We start from the raw sequence: 17,051 nt of genomic DNA, 5'->3' as shown, positions 1-17,051 counted from the left end.
TCTTATCGTTTCTCATCACTTTATTATAAGGCAGTTAAATTAAAGGAGTTAAATGCTTGAATAAACAAACGCTGATTAAAAGTGTACCTGTTGTTATTTTTCCTACAATCCAATCCTGAGATATATGCGTTATTGACCGACAGACCTTTTCAGTCAAGATGGCTGGATATTGGCCAATTCTTTTGCGCTTTTATTGACCAAGACTACGTCGAGGTCAATAAAAACGCAAAAAAGAATGAGACTAATATTCAGCCATCTTGAAAGAACAAGTTTGGTCAACAAAGGACTTATTATATGGCCAAAAAGAGAATCTTTTCTTGCGGGATCAACGCAGGAAATCCCTAGCGGCCCATTTTGCCCGCTCGGGTAGCCAATCAGGATTTTCATCTTGCCCGCTCGTGGATTCAGCCATATAATAATAATAACAATAAAAAAATATCCCCCCGTGTCCGTCACGCGCCTCAGCAGACAACAACCGGTGGATCTGCTGGAAATCTTAGTGAACGACCCGAGAGGCGGCCCTGAGGAGTCGCGAGAAGCCCCCAGGGCGGGGAGGGAGGGAAAGAAAACAGCTACCCGAATGAATAAGCGAGACACGTGATCTGATTACATGATGTCAGTTAACATCCTCGGGCTAATTGAGCTATTCCCACGGAATGTGAACGAGTACTGATGCCTTGAGTCTATATAAAACCTGCCTGATAGACTGGCTTTTTCAGTTACTTATTTACCTTCATTCGATCTCGCTTCGAGTCTCCTCACTCCGAAAACTGTTCATACGCCAAGTTTCAAATAGAAGATCTAGGTTGTCACATTTGACTTCTTAAAATCAATTATCTTCTATGAAAAAAATGATACGCTGTTTTCGGTGCGGACGTTCCGAGCTGGCGCTTTGTCGAGTTGTCACGTGACATCAACTGCTTAGCAACTTCTATACCACAGTGCAGGTTAAGGGTTCTTACTTCACCGAACATCAGATTGGTTTTTTGTTTGAAAGGCGCATATTCCATGATTCATCAACCCTGTTCTTGTGAATCTGAAAAGCAGGTGTCACCCACTTTCCACAGCTGCACTGCATACCTGCACCATGACATAATATGATACAATAAAATGTAAATACATAAACAACAACAAAAAAATAAAATGAAATAACATAATATTATCACAAGTGTCTTCCATTTCCTGGTTTGCAAGAGCAATGTACAAGAACTGTACCCTCAGGTAGAGACTCAACCTTGTACTACCCACATGACTGATGGGGTACAAATCCAGGTTTCACTCTCTTTCCTTGTATCTCTAACAATATTAAATGAGACGTTTACTCTTACATGTAGTCTGTGACTTCAGTGAGAAACAGCATAACTTATCAATGAGACAGGAAACGAAAATGATAAACATGAACAACAAAAAAGAATTTATGCTGTTTTCTTAAAATTTAATCTAAGATAAGCATTTTATAACCAAACTGCCCCTTCCCAACCCTCCTAGTGACATGTTTGTTCCTTTTGTACCTTGATGCCATGGTGAACCATGGAGTACCAAGCCATGGCGAACCATGGATAGCGTGATCACTAATCAAAGTTAAAGAAATCTCCAGATGAATTTATACATACACTTACAAATTATAAACATAAACTGCTAAAAAGGACTTATTTATACCTGCCCAGTTGAATGATCCCAGTCTTCCATTACACTTGGGGCAAGAAAGCTTAAAAAAACCACAAAAATAAACAAACAAAAAATAAGCAAGAAGTTGCTAAGTACAAGCTAAATGTACAAAAAAAGCTGGCCATAGGCAAGAAAACTACGATGTAACAGTGGAACCTCGATATGTTGAGGGGGCAAGGGACTGTCATATCAAGGTTCTTTTCCATATATTTTACTATTACTGGGGTAAAGAAAATTGTGTGTTACACCGAGGACTTTATTATGTCAAGGTTCCACTGTATCATTGTTGTTAATGAGAACCAGCCCTATAAGTGAGAAAAATCCCCTGGTTCAAACATGTGTAATATTTAAAATTAAACTTCCCTTAATCGCAAGTTCAGTTGTTCATTGATCCTTATTTCACAGTGGCTTGTATGGTAGAAGCTTTAAGATGAAGAGCCTGCAGAGGACCTTAAAGCTAAAACAGAGCTCAAAAGAAACCTTTCCAGAATTTATATTGCTTATAATGAATGAACAATAACTCCATTCCCTCTTTTCACCATAAATACTTATACTTGACAGTGAATAATATTTGTTTCCCTCTATGTGGGACATTTTATTAGTACATAAGTTACCTTTCCCTCAATTGTTCCCTCAAGTAAAGGAAGCATCCAGCTTACAGGTTCAATAAACAAAGATGTACATTGGGTGTCAGTACTGTTGGTTACTGCAGGAGAATCTTGTTTATGTCGCCTAAATGATAACTGACCACTACCGAGTTCATGTGTAATAACAGAGCCACCAGTAAACAATGCCAGTCTGTAAGTGGATATAAAAAAGAATGTGATTGACCTTTTATAGTGACTTTTGTTTAAGATTTGAACTCATAACATTGCATTTTAAGAGAGAATATTTTCAATTTAACTATATTCATCTGAAGTGAACTGACTGTCAGTAACTGTTGTTATTAGTAATCATTGCATATAAAATTTGTTTTGTTTTCCATTCTTTCTATTGTGTACCTCTCTCAACTAGATTAACACTCACCTGAGGATGGTTTTACCATATTGCTTGTAAATTTTGAATCACAATTCCTAGGTAAAACCTAAAGTTGTTGTTGTACAGTCACTCATGAGTGTAAAGAACTCAAAACAGTTGACCACACTGTCTCATCTTACAGAGTGTGCAAGTGCCACTAAAATGTTGACTGCTGAGAAGCTGTAAATGGCTTGGAATAGAATTCAGTGTATGGTTATAAAGCCTCAAAAAGTTGTTTTTAATTGAGATTTTCATATACCGGTACATGTATTCAATATTTCATCATCATCCCTTCATGGGTTTAAAACTCAATGAGCTGTTCCCAGGTGGCTTGTTACGTGTGTAGCTCAATATTTTTATTGGTAGATAATTTCACCAGTATTGTAGAGGTCAAGGGTTCTAATACGGTACAAGCCTGAATTTTTTCAGGCTTTCTTTTCAATAGGCCCTTCTATTTGAGAGGAAATAGCTTTGTAGCCTGTGGAATGAAAACAACATGGTCTTTCTTTTATTACAAAATGCATGTAACTATAGGGAGCTGTACCTGCATTTTCTACATTTATAATTTTTGTTATTTGAAGAACTACTGTCTTTGAGTTCTTCAATCAATGAAGACAGGAGATCTTTTGTAGCATACTGTTGATCTAAAAACAGATTAAAAACAGAGTAATATTTAAGTACCTAACTATAATAAAAAGTAAGTTTAGTGAGTTTATGTACCTACAGTTGTCGATCAGGGCTGAAGGTTTTTGTTGGTATTAAACAACAATTACGTCTGTTTAGATTATTTAGTACTAAATAATAATGCAATAATTACATTAGAGAAGGTCCAACTCTCTCAAAAGGTAGGCAAGGCTGTGCTGTAAGAAAAATTCAAGGAAGCCTAGTGCTTTTAAGTCTTCTAGGAACAAAAGTTAGTTGGTGGGAGCCACTAGGCACTGCTAGAGCACATCCTTCATAGGGCTTCCTTATGTCTCCCTTACTGACTGTTCATACATGTACAAGTAAGTTCTGAGGCTTCCCCTTCCCCATTGGGTTTAATTTGCAGGTGAACATTTAGTCACACACATCAGCATACCTGTAAAAATTAAACCCTCTTACCCCCTCAAACTAAAAAATAATAATAATAATAAAAAATAAAATAAATTATAGTTTATCACTTAATTTTATCCTGCAAGGGAAATTATCAAAGTGCAAAGCACAGTGCTCACAAACCTGAAAAATGCGGCAGTGAAACCTTTAATAGATCGAATGAGATTGAATTCTAGTACTAAGCTGTGAGGAACTCACTAGATGTTTTACGGCATATTAAAGGTAAATGAACATCAACCCACTCTGTATCTGATTGGCCAAGAGTTGCAGTCTGTATTGTTTATACACAGGACTTGTTTTGTCCACTGTATTTCCCATGGCTTCATACAGCTGAAGCTGCTCAATAAATCCAGTATTGGGACTAAATCAAAGAGGCAACAAACAAGAAGATGTAAGTACACAATATGTTTAAAATGCTGTCAAATACAACAAGTGTGGGCAATGAAATTGTTAGGAATGTTATTGCTGTGTGCATGCCTTGTGTGTCTGTCCCTGTATTTAATTGAATAAAAGGATTGCAAACCATTCTGTTGTTGTTCTTTGCTGCTGTTCGGTCCTTTTCATGTCGATGGATTAAATTTTGTGACAGTGACCGAAAAGCCTTTTTCCCTTCCTAATAACAGGATTCACTACTGGTATGGGCAATGGAAATTTTTTTCTTGTGAGAATCCCAGCACACAAGATAATAATAATTCTTAAAAGGCAGGCCTAAAAATAACACCAAAATATAAATTCTAACACAAAAAAAGGCTCTGGATTACGCCGTACATGTACAAGCCCCTTCTTCTCCACCCCCACACACTTATGAACCCCCATGTAATTAGACCCATTAATTTTTTATGTACCAGGTATCACATCAACTTTAATTTAGAGTTTTTAATTCATCATCAGCTTATTTCAAACCATTTAGGATGGTCAAAAGACAATCTGGAAGGATAAAGGAATGAAGAATGAAACTCTTACTTGGCTTTGGGGTAAATTTTCTTTAAAAAATCCAATGCCTCATTTAATGACATCTGATCTGTCTTCATAAGATATGCCAAGACAATAGCTGTGCTTCGAGACACACCTGAAAGGCTGTAAATGAAAATGAAAAATTGACACAAGAAAAAAAAAGGTCTAGTATTTAGAATGCAGTGATTATTTAATATAAAGACAGAACAAAAAATATGAATTTAAAATTGTTTTGCCAAGGCGGTGCTCCAAGGAAATTGAAGGGGGTTCAGTGATGTGAAACTGTAAAATCTAGGGTACCAAGCATATGATTTGTAGGAAAATACTAAGATTTTCTAGTTGCCTAAGAGAAGGTTTTAGACGCCTCTCCCCTTGCATGCCCTGTTCTTGGCTTTCTTGCATGCACATTTCTTGCAAGTATAGTATAGGAATTGATCAATTTGCCACACAACAGACCTGTTATGTCATGTAATAAGATCTCTTAAAAATTCCTGATAATTTATTGATATATTTTTTAACCAAACAAGAAGGCCCACCAGGAAGACATCAAGTTCAGAAAACCAAACATGTCATATTCGTTGCCAATGCAATACAATGGCAGTATAAGAAGTTTGTCTACAGACCTACAATCAGCGACAAAATGAGTTGAGACACTTCGCCCAAAACTGGGCTTTTTTACGTTTTATTAACTTCAAAAGGAGGAAATATAGCTTTCCTCCCCCATCTCCTCCGTGCAATGTTGTGCCCTTGTTCTAGCTGCCTATAGAAAACAAAAAACACCCCAACTTTGAATGGAGGGGACAGGGGATTATAAAATAAAATAATCTGATTATCTTTTAAGAACAAAGTTGGTTACTCGTGGTTACTCGTGGCCTGTCCCCTCCTGACCTCATAGTTTCTGCTGTAAAGTACATTCTTCAAAGACCCTTATGGGTATATGGGCAACGAATCTGCTGCACAGATTTAGCGATGCTATGCAGCTTTGCTGTGCGTTAGAAGTTGGAACATTTTTCCTGAAAATTCTCCTGCGCATAGCAATCATGGCTATTTTATCATCCATCCCACCCTTATCAAATAGCCAAACTTCGAATAAACACTTTGAACTTACTAGGGATATATTCAAATACAATATATTACCTGCCATCGATTCCTACCGATCACACTTAGTTACCAGAGGAAAATCAGTCATTTAGTACGTTGGTATGTTGAGTAATTACTTGAAAACACTACCGAGTACAAAGATTGTCAAAACTAATTTTCCCTCGAAAAACACAGGAAAGGGATTATATGGGTATCTTATCCATCTTCTGAAAAACGACCTGGTGAATATAGTAATCTCAACTAGTTACTGTCTCCTAACTGGTGCTAATAAGACAACAGCGCATAGATTTCAATTCAGACAATCGGCGACAAAATGAGTTGAGACACTTTGCCCAAAACTGGGCTTTTTAACGTTTTATTAACTTCAAAAAGGAGGAAATATAGCTTTCCTCCCCCATCCCCTCTGTGCAATGTGTTGTGCCCTTGTTCTAGCTGCCTATAGAAAACAACAAACACCCCAACTTTGAATGAAGGGGACAGGGGAGGGCTGCGGATTCTTTTGTTCTCCGAAATTACCCTATTTAAGAACAATGTCTCAACAATTTTTTCTCCGATTGTAGCTACAAAATCACTTTCCCCTCTACTTCTCATTTACCTGTTTCACTCAGACCTGGCTGGGAGATTCAATCTTCCATTCACAAGCTATCTAATTCTCTTTTCCAGAGATGTGATTGTTATGGTCAGCATCATAGATCAAGAGCTCTGGCTGGGACCAGGATGAGCTGCAAGCACAATATTCTCCACGGTATCCATTATTAACTCATATTTCTGAGCCTGCGCATAATTTGCAGACTTCTGATTTTGGGCCCAGCCAGAGCTCTCGATCTGTTGTGCTAGCCAAAAGGATCACAGCTCTGGGGACCAGAATGATACTACCCATCTCTTGAGGCCATTTGTGGTAACTCATATGGCACTGGGCTCAAGACCCAGCTGAGTCGCTGAGTATCCCCACCCCCCAGGGCCCAAGATTGTATACCAGCGTTTAGAGTGCACGTGTCTTGTCCCTTGTCCCAGCGGTCCCAGCATTTCTGATTTGACTCCAGTCCAACACATTAACTTCTGAACTGCTAAACTTACCAGTGTACCAGCACAATCTCTTCGTTTTCTAATCCACTGGAGATAAACTCCGAGCAATCGTCAAAGAAACTTAAGAGATCTGCCTCCGGTTCGTCCACACATGGCACACGTTTTGTCAAGACTCTATCTTTTAGTGCTATTTCAAGAGACTCAATGTCCACAGTAAGGATCCTTAGTTTATCTCCTTGTCTGGAATTAGCTAAATTAATTGCATCTTTCCTGGTACCTACGAAAAGCCCTTCTTTTATCCGTGACATGTCCCAATCCAAATTAACATTTCCGCGCGGTTGTCGGAGAAGTCGATAACTCTTCGGATATTTTTGGAAATTGAAACACAGCGGCTTCGTTGAGAGACCCTGGAAACGAGAGCGAAAATATGGCTGGCTTTCTCTTTACTTTACTGTGAGAGCCGACGTATTTTGACGTATTTTATGCCCGAAAGCTTGAAAAGATGGCAAACTTATAAATGGAAATGAGGACTTACTACAGAAATGGATCGGTTATTGGAAAATTTCGAGTTGAATAAGCCATTGGGAAGTAAGCTCAAACGTTATAAAAACCCCATGGCTTGTTTTGCTGCTTCATTCGACAACTTGTCCCTGGAAATCTTGGTAAAGATTATGTCGTCTTTGTCACTGAGAGACATTCTAGTCCTTGAAACAATATCTAAGAAACTTTCAAACGCGGTAGTAATCCATTTAAGGACAAGAAAATCTGTAGATTTTACGGAGGGAAAATGGTATGGAGAAATGTCCCCTCTCATAACAGATGGAATTTTTTCACGTCTGTTGAAGCGATGCCCAGAGGTGAACACTGTACTTGGAATTCATCCAACATCAATAACGAAACGTCAGCAAAGGCATTCAAATACATTAAGCGTAGATGGCATCACATCAGCGCTAACTTTTTGTGCTAAACTGAAATCTATCGGTACGTCCAATATACAAGTATTGGACGCCATGTTGGCAATTAATCCAAATTTGGAAATTGCCGGTGGCTTCCGGAATCGAGGAGGAGACTTTCCAATTTCTCCACTAAATCGTTTGTCAATTCCAAGCGAAGTCAAGCTGTCGCAGCTAGTCTTAACAGGTGTAACCGTGCCGTCATTGCCATCAATGGAATCTTTAACTTTTCTTCAACTGCGCTGGGTTAAGTTCACAGATCCTGATCCCTTTAAAGATTTTTCCTGTCCTAAGTTGGAACATTTCATCATGAAAAACTGCATGGGTGACCTTGATGCTGGGTCATTTGGTCCACTGACTTGTATTCCTTTGTTCAATGCACTGGGGAGGGCGGCACACTTGGAACGTCTAGAACTTGTACGTGTTCCATTTCCAGGTGGAATTTTTCGCCATGTCGTTGAGGACAATTGGCGACTGGGCAGTTTTCGATATCTCACTAGAGTGTCTCTTGCATCATGTTATGATGCTCTGGAAGTTGATCTAGGATACTTAGTACTTGTATCAGCTTTCAGGTTGGAAGAACTAATCATTCAGCCTTCTTTGACCAAGGATGCAGTGTTCTCGGCATTGCTCATGGCTCATGCTGAGTATCCAAGATTTGAATGTCTTCATTTGGGATATATTGATGATTTTCCAGAGAAAGGACGATATACAGAGGAAGAGCTTCTTGAGTATGGTTTATCATTTGAAAGGGAACAGTCACCCACCCTCTCTGATAGAGGGATGAAATTGGCATTGCAAGTGTTTCCTCATGTGCGCTATTTAGCCGTCTGCAATTGCCCAAATCTGAGAAATGCTTCATTGTGGTGTACTCCAAATTTAACTTGCATGGCATTACGTGATTTAACCCTGTCTAAGTGCAAAAACCTGTCATTGGAACATGCTTCCCAATTTATTCAATTACTACCAGCTATTGAATACCTCCATATTGAGCACATGTTTAAGAAATCCGATGAAATTGAAGAAGAGGGTGCTGATAAAGAGAAGAACCTTATCATAACTTCTCAAGTGGTAAAAAGCATCTCCTTGCACAAATGTGGAGTCATCAAGCTTTCAGTGGTTAATTGCCCAAGTCTTTGTACTCTCTCTTGCACTCATTGCAAGAACCTGTCACAAGTACAGTTTCAAGACTGCTTGTTGAATCGTTTAAGTTTTTCTTGGTGTCCTGTGTTAAGCATGAAAAGTGTTCTGGATGAAGTGTACAGTTTGCCTGCAAACACAAGTCGAATTATCTCACTTCGCCCTACAGAGCAGTTTGACCCAGTGGAATGCGAACAGAAATTGTTTTCATCAAATCTTGATTATCATTGTTGCATAGTACATGATCACAGAAACTCTGTAGGTATAGTCACCAAGCTGTCTATTTATAGCTGGGTTGAAACTGTCACTGCTTTAAACAGTGAGCTTATTGAAAAGTGCGGATTTAAAGAAGCCAACAGCATGACTGTAAGATCTTTTAGTTTTCCCTGGAATAGAGACATCTACCAAATCTGTAGGGAATTCTCCAGTGGACCAGTTCAGATAATGACTGATGTTCCTTGGTTTCAAAAGCTCTCAACCACTGAGGAGACTTCATTTGTACCACAGTACTCATCCAAGAATGAACAGCTTCCCAGGTTGAAGAATAATCTTCCAATGCAAGTTTGCCTCGAGGTATTAAAGGATGAAATTTCTGAGGGTCTTTTATTGGAGAAGAGACTTCACAGACATATCTTAGTGCTTTATTTAAACTCTTGTGATGTGAAGCATATGTATGACCAAGATTTATCTTTCATTCAACCCTTAAATCCCTAAAATGTACCTATTTAATGTATGGTTTTCTTTGCACTATGCCATTATCATCTCTCATGGTTGAAATGAGGAAAATCTGAACAAGACATACTTTCTTTATTCTTGTAACCATTATGTTGAATTTTGCACTGATAGATATAGAGAGATTTAAGAGAGAAAAATTCTGGAATGCTCTCGTTAATCTCATTTGGACATTCTAGGTTCATACTTTTCTACTTGTTAAGCCAAAGGGTGTCAGGGTTCAAAATTACGGCTTTTAGCCTGAATCTGTAGGTTTTCTTTGTCAAGGTTTATTTTTTCCAGGCTGTCAATAATAAATACATCTGGAAGCACGTCACATCAATAGTCAACAAAGTGATTTACTAAAGCAGTTAAAGGAAACAACATGCTTTTGGGCAAAATAAATCTTGTTTACATGTGCAAAAACATAAAGGTGGTAATGCAACAGTTTGTATAGACAAACGTGCAAGTTTCACATTTGAACAAACCTGTAAAAGAATTAGTAAAGTGTAGTTTACGGTGAACAGGAATTCTTCTTTTCAACTTTTGCAACATGCTTTAAATTTCGAAACCTTTTTTACTCCTTCTACTCCTTTTAAAGCATGTTCTTTGCTGCTTTATTGTTTGATATGAAATGTTTACTACAAATGTTACAGTGACTTTGATTTCAGTTGGCCGATTTAAGCACCAAAATAACATTTCTATTTCTTTGGTAAAACATCGCCTGCAAGTGTGGTCAAAGTGGCAGCTATTTTGAACCCTGGGAAGTAGCCCCTCCCACCAGGGGGTTGGCTCAACAACAACAACAACAACAACAACAACAACAACAACAACAACACTTTATTTCACCCCATAATATACAAGAAATAAAAATTTATAACAATAGTACAGACGATGATTGGGGCGCTGGCTGCCCGAAATAACCTAAGAGTTAAAAATGCCAGGCAGCCAGTTAAAAGAAAAGATGTTTAAATGTTTAGGTCAGGGACACAAGAACAAAGAAAACAGAGAAACACACACAAGTAGTTAAGTAAACTACCAGTATATAAAGAGACTAAAAATTCATACATTGCAAAACAGTATTATTTCCATTTTAAAGATTATACTCAAAGATTATAAGATTATACAAGACTTGCATTTAATAGCTGTAGATTTCTGACTTACAAGTTAGGTGTTATCTCTGAACAACCTACTATGATGATCATAGCCTGTAGTTTTCAAAGTTGCTGCTGAGTTAAGACGGAAACTGTCCTGGAGCAGGCAATGTCAGGAGCCCATCATAGCTCCTGCCAATGCCAAAAGCTTGAAATCAGTGTTGTCCATGTGAGTGTGTAGGGCTGTCAACTACTCACCTCATCAAATATTGAGAATTGATAGGGAAAAATGATAGATGACGTCATGTCATACGACAAATGACGTCACTTATGCCAGAAATGCTTGTTGATTCTGATCGACGTATATAGCACATAAACAGTTCATATTTAGCCACATTATTGCTTAAATTACAGTGGCATACCAGAATTTATGGAGTAGTAGTAGCTTAAACAACGCAAAGAATTTGAAATTTTATGGTCAGAAAGTCGAGTGTACAAGAAATAGCAATTTTGACAATTATCTGGGAGATATTAGACTCTTATCTGGAGACCGGGAGATACGGTCCAAAATCTGGAATCTCCCGGATTATCTGGGAGAGTTGACAGCAGTTGTGTGTAGAGCTTATCCTCAACCACTTGGCTGCATAGATGACGGATAGAAGGGGGCTCAGACGTGCACTCTGAGAGAGAATTGTCGACTTGCTGACCTCTGTTGATCTGGTTTGGTCTGGGGTCCTCCCTGAGAAGAGAGGAGGAGGAGGAGCACTGGTTTATTTCCTGAACAACGGCTAGTAATTGAGCCTACCATAGCCTCCTACGCAGACATTCTTTAGGCTTGTCACGCAATCTTCCCTAAGAAAGTCTGCGTGGGAGGCTAAAAAACATGAAAAAAAAAAAGTCAGCGTGATGCGTGACAGGTAACCCCTTAGCCACCCTGTCGAGTGATAAAATGCTCATGTTCATTATGATAGGCAAAAACACATCAATACGTCAATCTATCACTAGGGATGTCAGCATGGGGTCACTGATGCTGATAAGGGGCCATCCATTTTACTTCTGAGGGGTTGGGAAGGGGTGTGATGCTGAAAAAATATCCTGTAAGTGCATATTGGTAGAAAAAACCCTGCACAAGGGAACAAAATGTACAGTAGCATGGAAAAAATTCTACAAGATTCTCCCTGGGTTGACATTGTGAATTGTTCGACATGAAGTTAAAAATTTAAAAAACATATATTTCATACAGTCGAACCTCCGTTAACAACCACTTTTTTTGTCCTGGCAGACAAAAAATCCATACATTGACTCTTATTTAAAACCTCTCTACAATGGTCACCTCTTTACAATGCCCAGTTTCTTCTGTCCCCAAGCTGGCTGTTGCAGAGACCTCAGAGGTTCAACTGTGCCTGACCCCTGTTCGAAGGGTTCCCTATCTTACTTTATATTCAGTGTTATTCAGTAAGCTGAAAAAAAGTCTCAGATAAACATTAAAATTACATGAAATATACACATTTCTGTTAGGGAATCTTAAAAAGGCAGGGAAGTCTCAAGAAGCCATGAGGGTTTATTGGTGAGATTAGATTTAGTTATTATCTAGTTAATGTAGGAGGGTGAGAAGAAATGCACCTACTCCAAGAAAAAATTCATGGCGAGTGAAGTATTAAGGGGTTGAAAAAAAGAAAACAAACAAACAAAACTTATTGCTGGTTTGCAAGTGATGTCATGTTGGTGGTGATCAGGTGTAAGACAAAAGCATTTTTCTCCTCTGGGAACTAAACCCTGTTTTCATGTCAATTATTTGAGAAAAAATTTATTGTATTGACCGAAAGTCGTATTGGCCACATGGCCACCTTGTCACGTGATTGCAAGCCAAGAATATTAATCACCCTCCCCCCGCTGCCCGCTTAGTACCACTTCAGCCCCCTCCATAGGCTTTCCCAAGGCTCAGTGGGGAACACGCGAAAGCTGGAGACAAGCAAGAAGAGCGAGAGGGGGATGGGCGATGATGGAAACGTAGAGCGCGAGCGGGGAGTCCCATAAAGCCTCACGCGCCCCTCGCGTTTCTCTTGGGCCTAAACTCCCTTTTCTTTCCATTTCTAACGAACGCTTGCCACGCTAGCCTCCCACGCAGACGTTCTTACGTCCTGCCATGGATATTATCCATAGTCCTGCTTCTGATAGACTACGAGTAGTCCCCCATTTTTCCTCAGGGATAGTAGAGCGAGCGAAACGCGAGCGCGCGTGAAAATCACCCCATGTGAGAAAAGGCGACACGCGACGTGTCGCCCACTCATTAATCATTTACTTATTAATTATCCCCTTTGTTAAAGAGCCCGTTCTAGTCTTCCACGCCGAATACTGACAATGAGAGACGACTGGGGACGAGTCAGCCACGGTTGTGCCTAAATCTAAATCCAGGGCGGATAAAGGTATGTAGCGTTGCAGAATACAAATGTATTTCCGCCCTGTCTAAATCCGTTGATGATTTAGGTACAACCGCCGCAGGCCACGCACTGGCACGCAGGCTAAAATTGAACGAACGGGCTCTCGCCGGCGATGAATTATGGGATAGGGAAAATTCCCTTCAGCAAATTTTGGTTTTCGGGGGGCGCGATCCATTCAACCAAGGGGAAAGCTCAAGAGCATAGCAGTCATTGCCTTCTCTTCGCTGTTTTGTTATTATTCAAATCTCAAGTTGCTTTTCTTTTACTGTTTTGTTATTGATGTCTATAATGGACTGCTGAAAAGTAGAGTGACGAACACCTGCATGCGAAAGGCCGGAGGCCTCTGAAAAGTGGTGGTTCACGTTACATTTGTTCGCTCTGATTTTGAACAAGTGCGGTTTCTTTGTCGTCTTCGGATACTCTAAATATGCCTGGGTATAATTTAGCCGCCTCAGACAGGGAAAGCATCGATCCTAAGTATCTTTGCAACTCCTGTGGTTTGCTCTTGTGGGACGCAATGCAAACGGCTTGTGGACATTTTTATTGCCGATCATGTCTTAGAAATCTATTCATGTAAGTATATGTTATACAAGGTTTAAAAGCTTTATTTTGTTATAATATTGTAATTTTCACGCCCTGTGTTGAATTTCATTTGCACGTGCTGCTAGACTCATGATGGCGGAGCTGCGCGTGCGAAGCGCGCCAGCGGAGCACCATGCGTAAATAAATCTATCCATCCTAGAAAATCTGGTAATCACGTGACTGACCGACCGAGCGACCGTCCGTCCGCACCACAGGCATACCAATGTTTGCTCTCACACTTTCTAGCTACTTTGGGAGCCGAGGAGAAAGCTGATTGCACATCAATGTTGTCATCAATTGACAGCTGTCAAAACAGGGTATCTGCTGACCAGTATCACCTGACCGTATCACGGGCTCAGGTGTTGACCCATCAAGGTCAAGTATTTTTTTTGAAGTTATCCGCTGACAATTTACTCGTTTTCAAATGATCGCAGGCTCACATTTACTTTTTTTTTAAAATTCATATCAAATATGTTGCGTTTATGTCAGTTTTGCCCCACACTATTACGAATTTGATTTCAAACTTATCTCAGATGCAAAAATTCAGCCAGTTTTTTTAAAATACAGGCAGGGAAGACCTTTTCTTACCATCGTCATGTGTTGGTCACGCTTCACGTCTAATTTTTATGCTCTGATTGGTTAAAATTTGACAGGTGAGTTCATGCGTAAAATTTATGCAGCACCTTGAAAGTTGTTTACTTTGACAGCTGAAGCTGACAGAGTTTTGAGTCAACTTGTGATGTTTTTAACTGTCTTTTTCCACTGGATGTAAAAAATGAAATACAGCTGCTATCAAGAGTGTTTTCTTATTCATGGCTGGTTTGGTTATTGGGTTTTTTTTGTTGAGAAATGCGTCGCTTGTCAAAGCCGATAATCCGATTTTGGATGGCATCATTTTTGTTTTCCACCTTGCTGGATGCGTATGAGAATTATAAAGGCTCAAGCAATCCTTGCCTTACTTGATAGCTTTCAGGAGCTGCATCTTGAAATATGGTAAGCCTTAGTAATTATTGTATTTATATCTAATTTCATGAAGTCCAGCGGCAGAGTCTATGAAGCTAGTTTGTGCACGTTTGTATTAAGATTTGACTGAGACACTGATCTGACCTAGTATGAGGTTTGAGTAAGCTTAAGCTTACAGAACTTTAAAAAGTTAGTCGATATTAATTCACTGTAAATAGAAAGAAAAAGCTTTCCGAAGAATATTTAGTTATTATATGGCTGTAGAAAGAAAGCTTTGAGCAATTTTCTTGTCCTGAGTTCATTTTTGAAAACAGCAAACACCCGGGAAACCGGTGGCTTAAAACATAAACTTAATCTTTACGCTTACTAGTAAAGACTTGAGGATTCTTAGAGACACTTAAATACTCATTTGTTTTTGTGAATGAAAATTGCACCACAATCAACTTGAAATTGCACCGGTTGCTACCGTATTATATTTCTTTATTGATTGTTGGTAGTCTCAAAAGTGTAATTTTCATCGCTTTGCTGTTTGTTTTCAGGCGTTAATAAACATCGCTTGCAGGAGTACTCAAAATGCCGAGCGTATCAAAAGCTTTTTAAGATTACACATCTTTATCAAACCATTAAAAAAAATAGACTCAGTAAATTCTTTATCACGTTGAAGCGTAACTCTTTTAAAATTTCTTCGCAAATTTGGCGCTTGTCAAAGGTTAGAACCAGCTGGCCGTATTGGTGATTTTGGAAATTTTTTGAACGGCTTTTCACTAATTAAAAGTCCACGCGTGCTTCGATGGTCCTGAATATTGGATGAATGCAATTTGTCTTGAAAAATTGTGAAATACTGCATTTTGTACGAGGTCTGTATGATAAAAACAGCGCCTCATAGAACTCTTTCTCCTCTGATGTGGTGTATAAAAAAAAAGATTGGTTTGCACGCACCCAGATTTATTGGCAAGAATTTGTAAACTTGTCGAACGCAAAAAATTCGGCCTAATTTGTTTTCCAAGAATTTGTTTTCCACGCCTTATCTACTGTGATCAAGAGCCATTATTGCTCTTAAATGTGACCGAAGACGATTTTTTGGGTGTACATATAAGGCTATATCAACTCGATACAAGATTTGTTTCACTCCAAAATCACTTAGCTTTTCCCTCAAAAGTCACATGAATGTGCCCTTAAGTTAACTGATTTGTGGAATACAAAATATTTGTTTGATTTAAGTTATAATTTTATCAATGGGAGCTTTGCTTTTAGCTGTGGCGAAATCTATATATTAGAGATTAAAATGTCTGTTCACTAACTGCTTGAACGTGTGGTTCACTGTGTTATCACATGGTGGCAGCGGTGGCCTCTTCTGCTTCGTTTTTTTTTTGTTTTTTTTTTAACCGTCTACGTTATACAGCATGCCCGGTGGTGATACCTCCAATGGACAGTCTGGTGCGCTGTTGACTTTTCATCAGATTACTCCGCCGAAGTACCTTGACTTGAAACATAGTGGAGAAATTGCCAAAAACTGGAAGCTTTGGAAGGAGAAATATAACAATTATTTTGTCATTTCTCGTTTGGATCGGGAAACCCCGAGTTTCAGTTGGTGATGTTCAAACATACGATCGGAGATGATGCGTGGAAAGTCATCAAAACATTCAACTACGCGGAGGGGGAGAACTCGAGTGATTGGCGCGTTGTAATAGGAAAAATGGAGAAGCATTGCATCCGCAAAGTCAACGAAATTTACGAACTATACTGTTTTAGTATGCGAGACAAGCTTCCAACAGAGTCGGTTGATAGTTTTGTTGCCGAGTTGAGGAATCTGGCAAAAACATGTAATTTTTGCGATTGTTTGCGGGATAGTTTTAATCCGTGATCGTGTTGTGCTTGGAATTAAAAATGGCAGACGACCAAGAAGTTGCTGAGAATGAGAGATCTTACTCTGAATCGTTGGATTGACGTGTGTCGCAGCAAGGAAGTTGCTGAGTTGCAAATGAAGTCGTTATCTGGGCCGGTGGATAACATTAATCAAGCAAAGTCAAGTTCTAAAAAGTCTCGAGCTCCAACGCCGGTGGACGGGCGGTCGGCAAAGAAAATTTCCTGCAAATTTTGTAGCCTGTGTACAGACGTCCCCTCCTCCCTCAGGAAAAAATCGGGAGAGGGGACGTCTGTACACAGGCTACAAATTTTGTGGCTATGACCATCAACCTGATAGGAAGATGTGCCTCGCATGGGGAAAGAAGTGCAAACCATGCAAGGAAAAGAATCATTTTGCCAAGAAGTGTAAGAAAGTTCCTGTCCATAATATTAAGAGTGAAGAG

General features: G+C 39.3%; 3 protein-coding genes across 3 annotated transcripts in view; 1 reads left to right on the top strand and 2 right to left on the bottom strand.

Annotated features, from left to right (window-relative positions):
- Window positions 1–17,051, bottom strand: part of LOC140936502 (uncharacterized) — a 470,324-nt gene that overhangs the window by 197,495 nt on the left and 255,778 nt on the right. The window lies entirely within an intron of this gene.
- LOC140937018 (dual specificity protein phosphatase 12-like) lies at window positions 3–7,188 on the bottom strand. Its single transcript, XM_073386539.1, has 7 exons — window positions 6,910–7,188; window positions 4,741–4,854; window positions 4,020–4,138; window positions 3,230–3,329; window positions 2,283–2,466; window positions 1,660–1,708; window positions 3–1,080 (listed from the first exon to the last, which is right to left on the bottom strand). The coding sequence occupies exons 1-7, from the start codon at window positions 7,164–7,166 to the stop codon at window positions 974–976; spliced, it is 930 nt and encodes a 309-aa protein (XP_073242640.1). The 5' UTR covers window positions 7,167–7,188; the 3' UTR covers window positions 3–973.
- LOC140937016 (F-box only protein 38-like) lies at window positions 7,280–9,845 on the top strand. The gene has a single exon (XM_073386538.1). The coding sequence runs from the start codon at window positions 7,401–7,403 to the stop codon at window positions 9,663–9,665; it is 2,265 nt and encodes a 754-aa protein (XP_073242639.1). The 5' UTR covers window positions 7,280–7,400; the 3' UTR covers window positions 9,666–9,845.

This window comes from Porites lutea, chromosome 5, assembly GCF_958299795.1.
Source record: "Porites lutea chromosome 5, jaPorLute2.1, whole genome shotgun sequence".
Taxonomy (NCBI): Eukaryota; Metazoa; Cnidaria; class Anthozoa; order Scleractinia; family Poritidae; genus Porites; species Porites lutea.
Note: the sequence above shows the minus strand (reverse complement) of the source record. Positions and strands in the feature narration are given on the sequence as shown.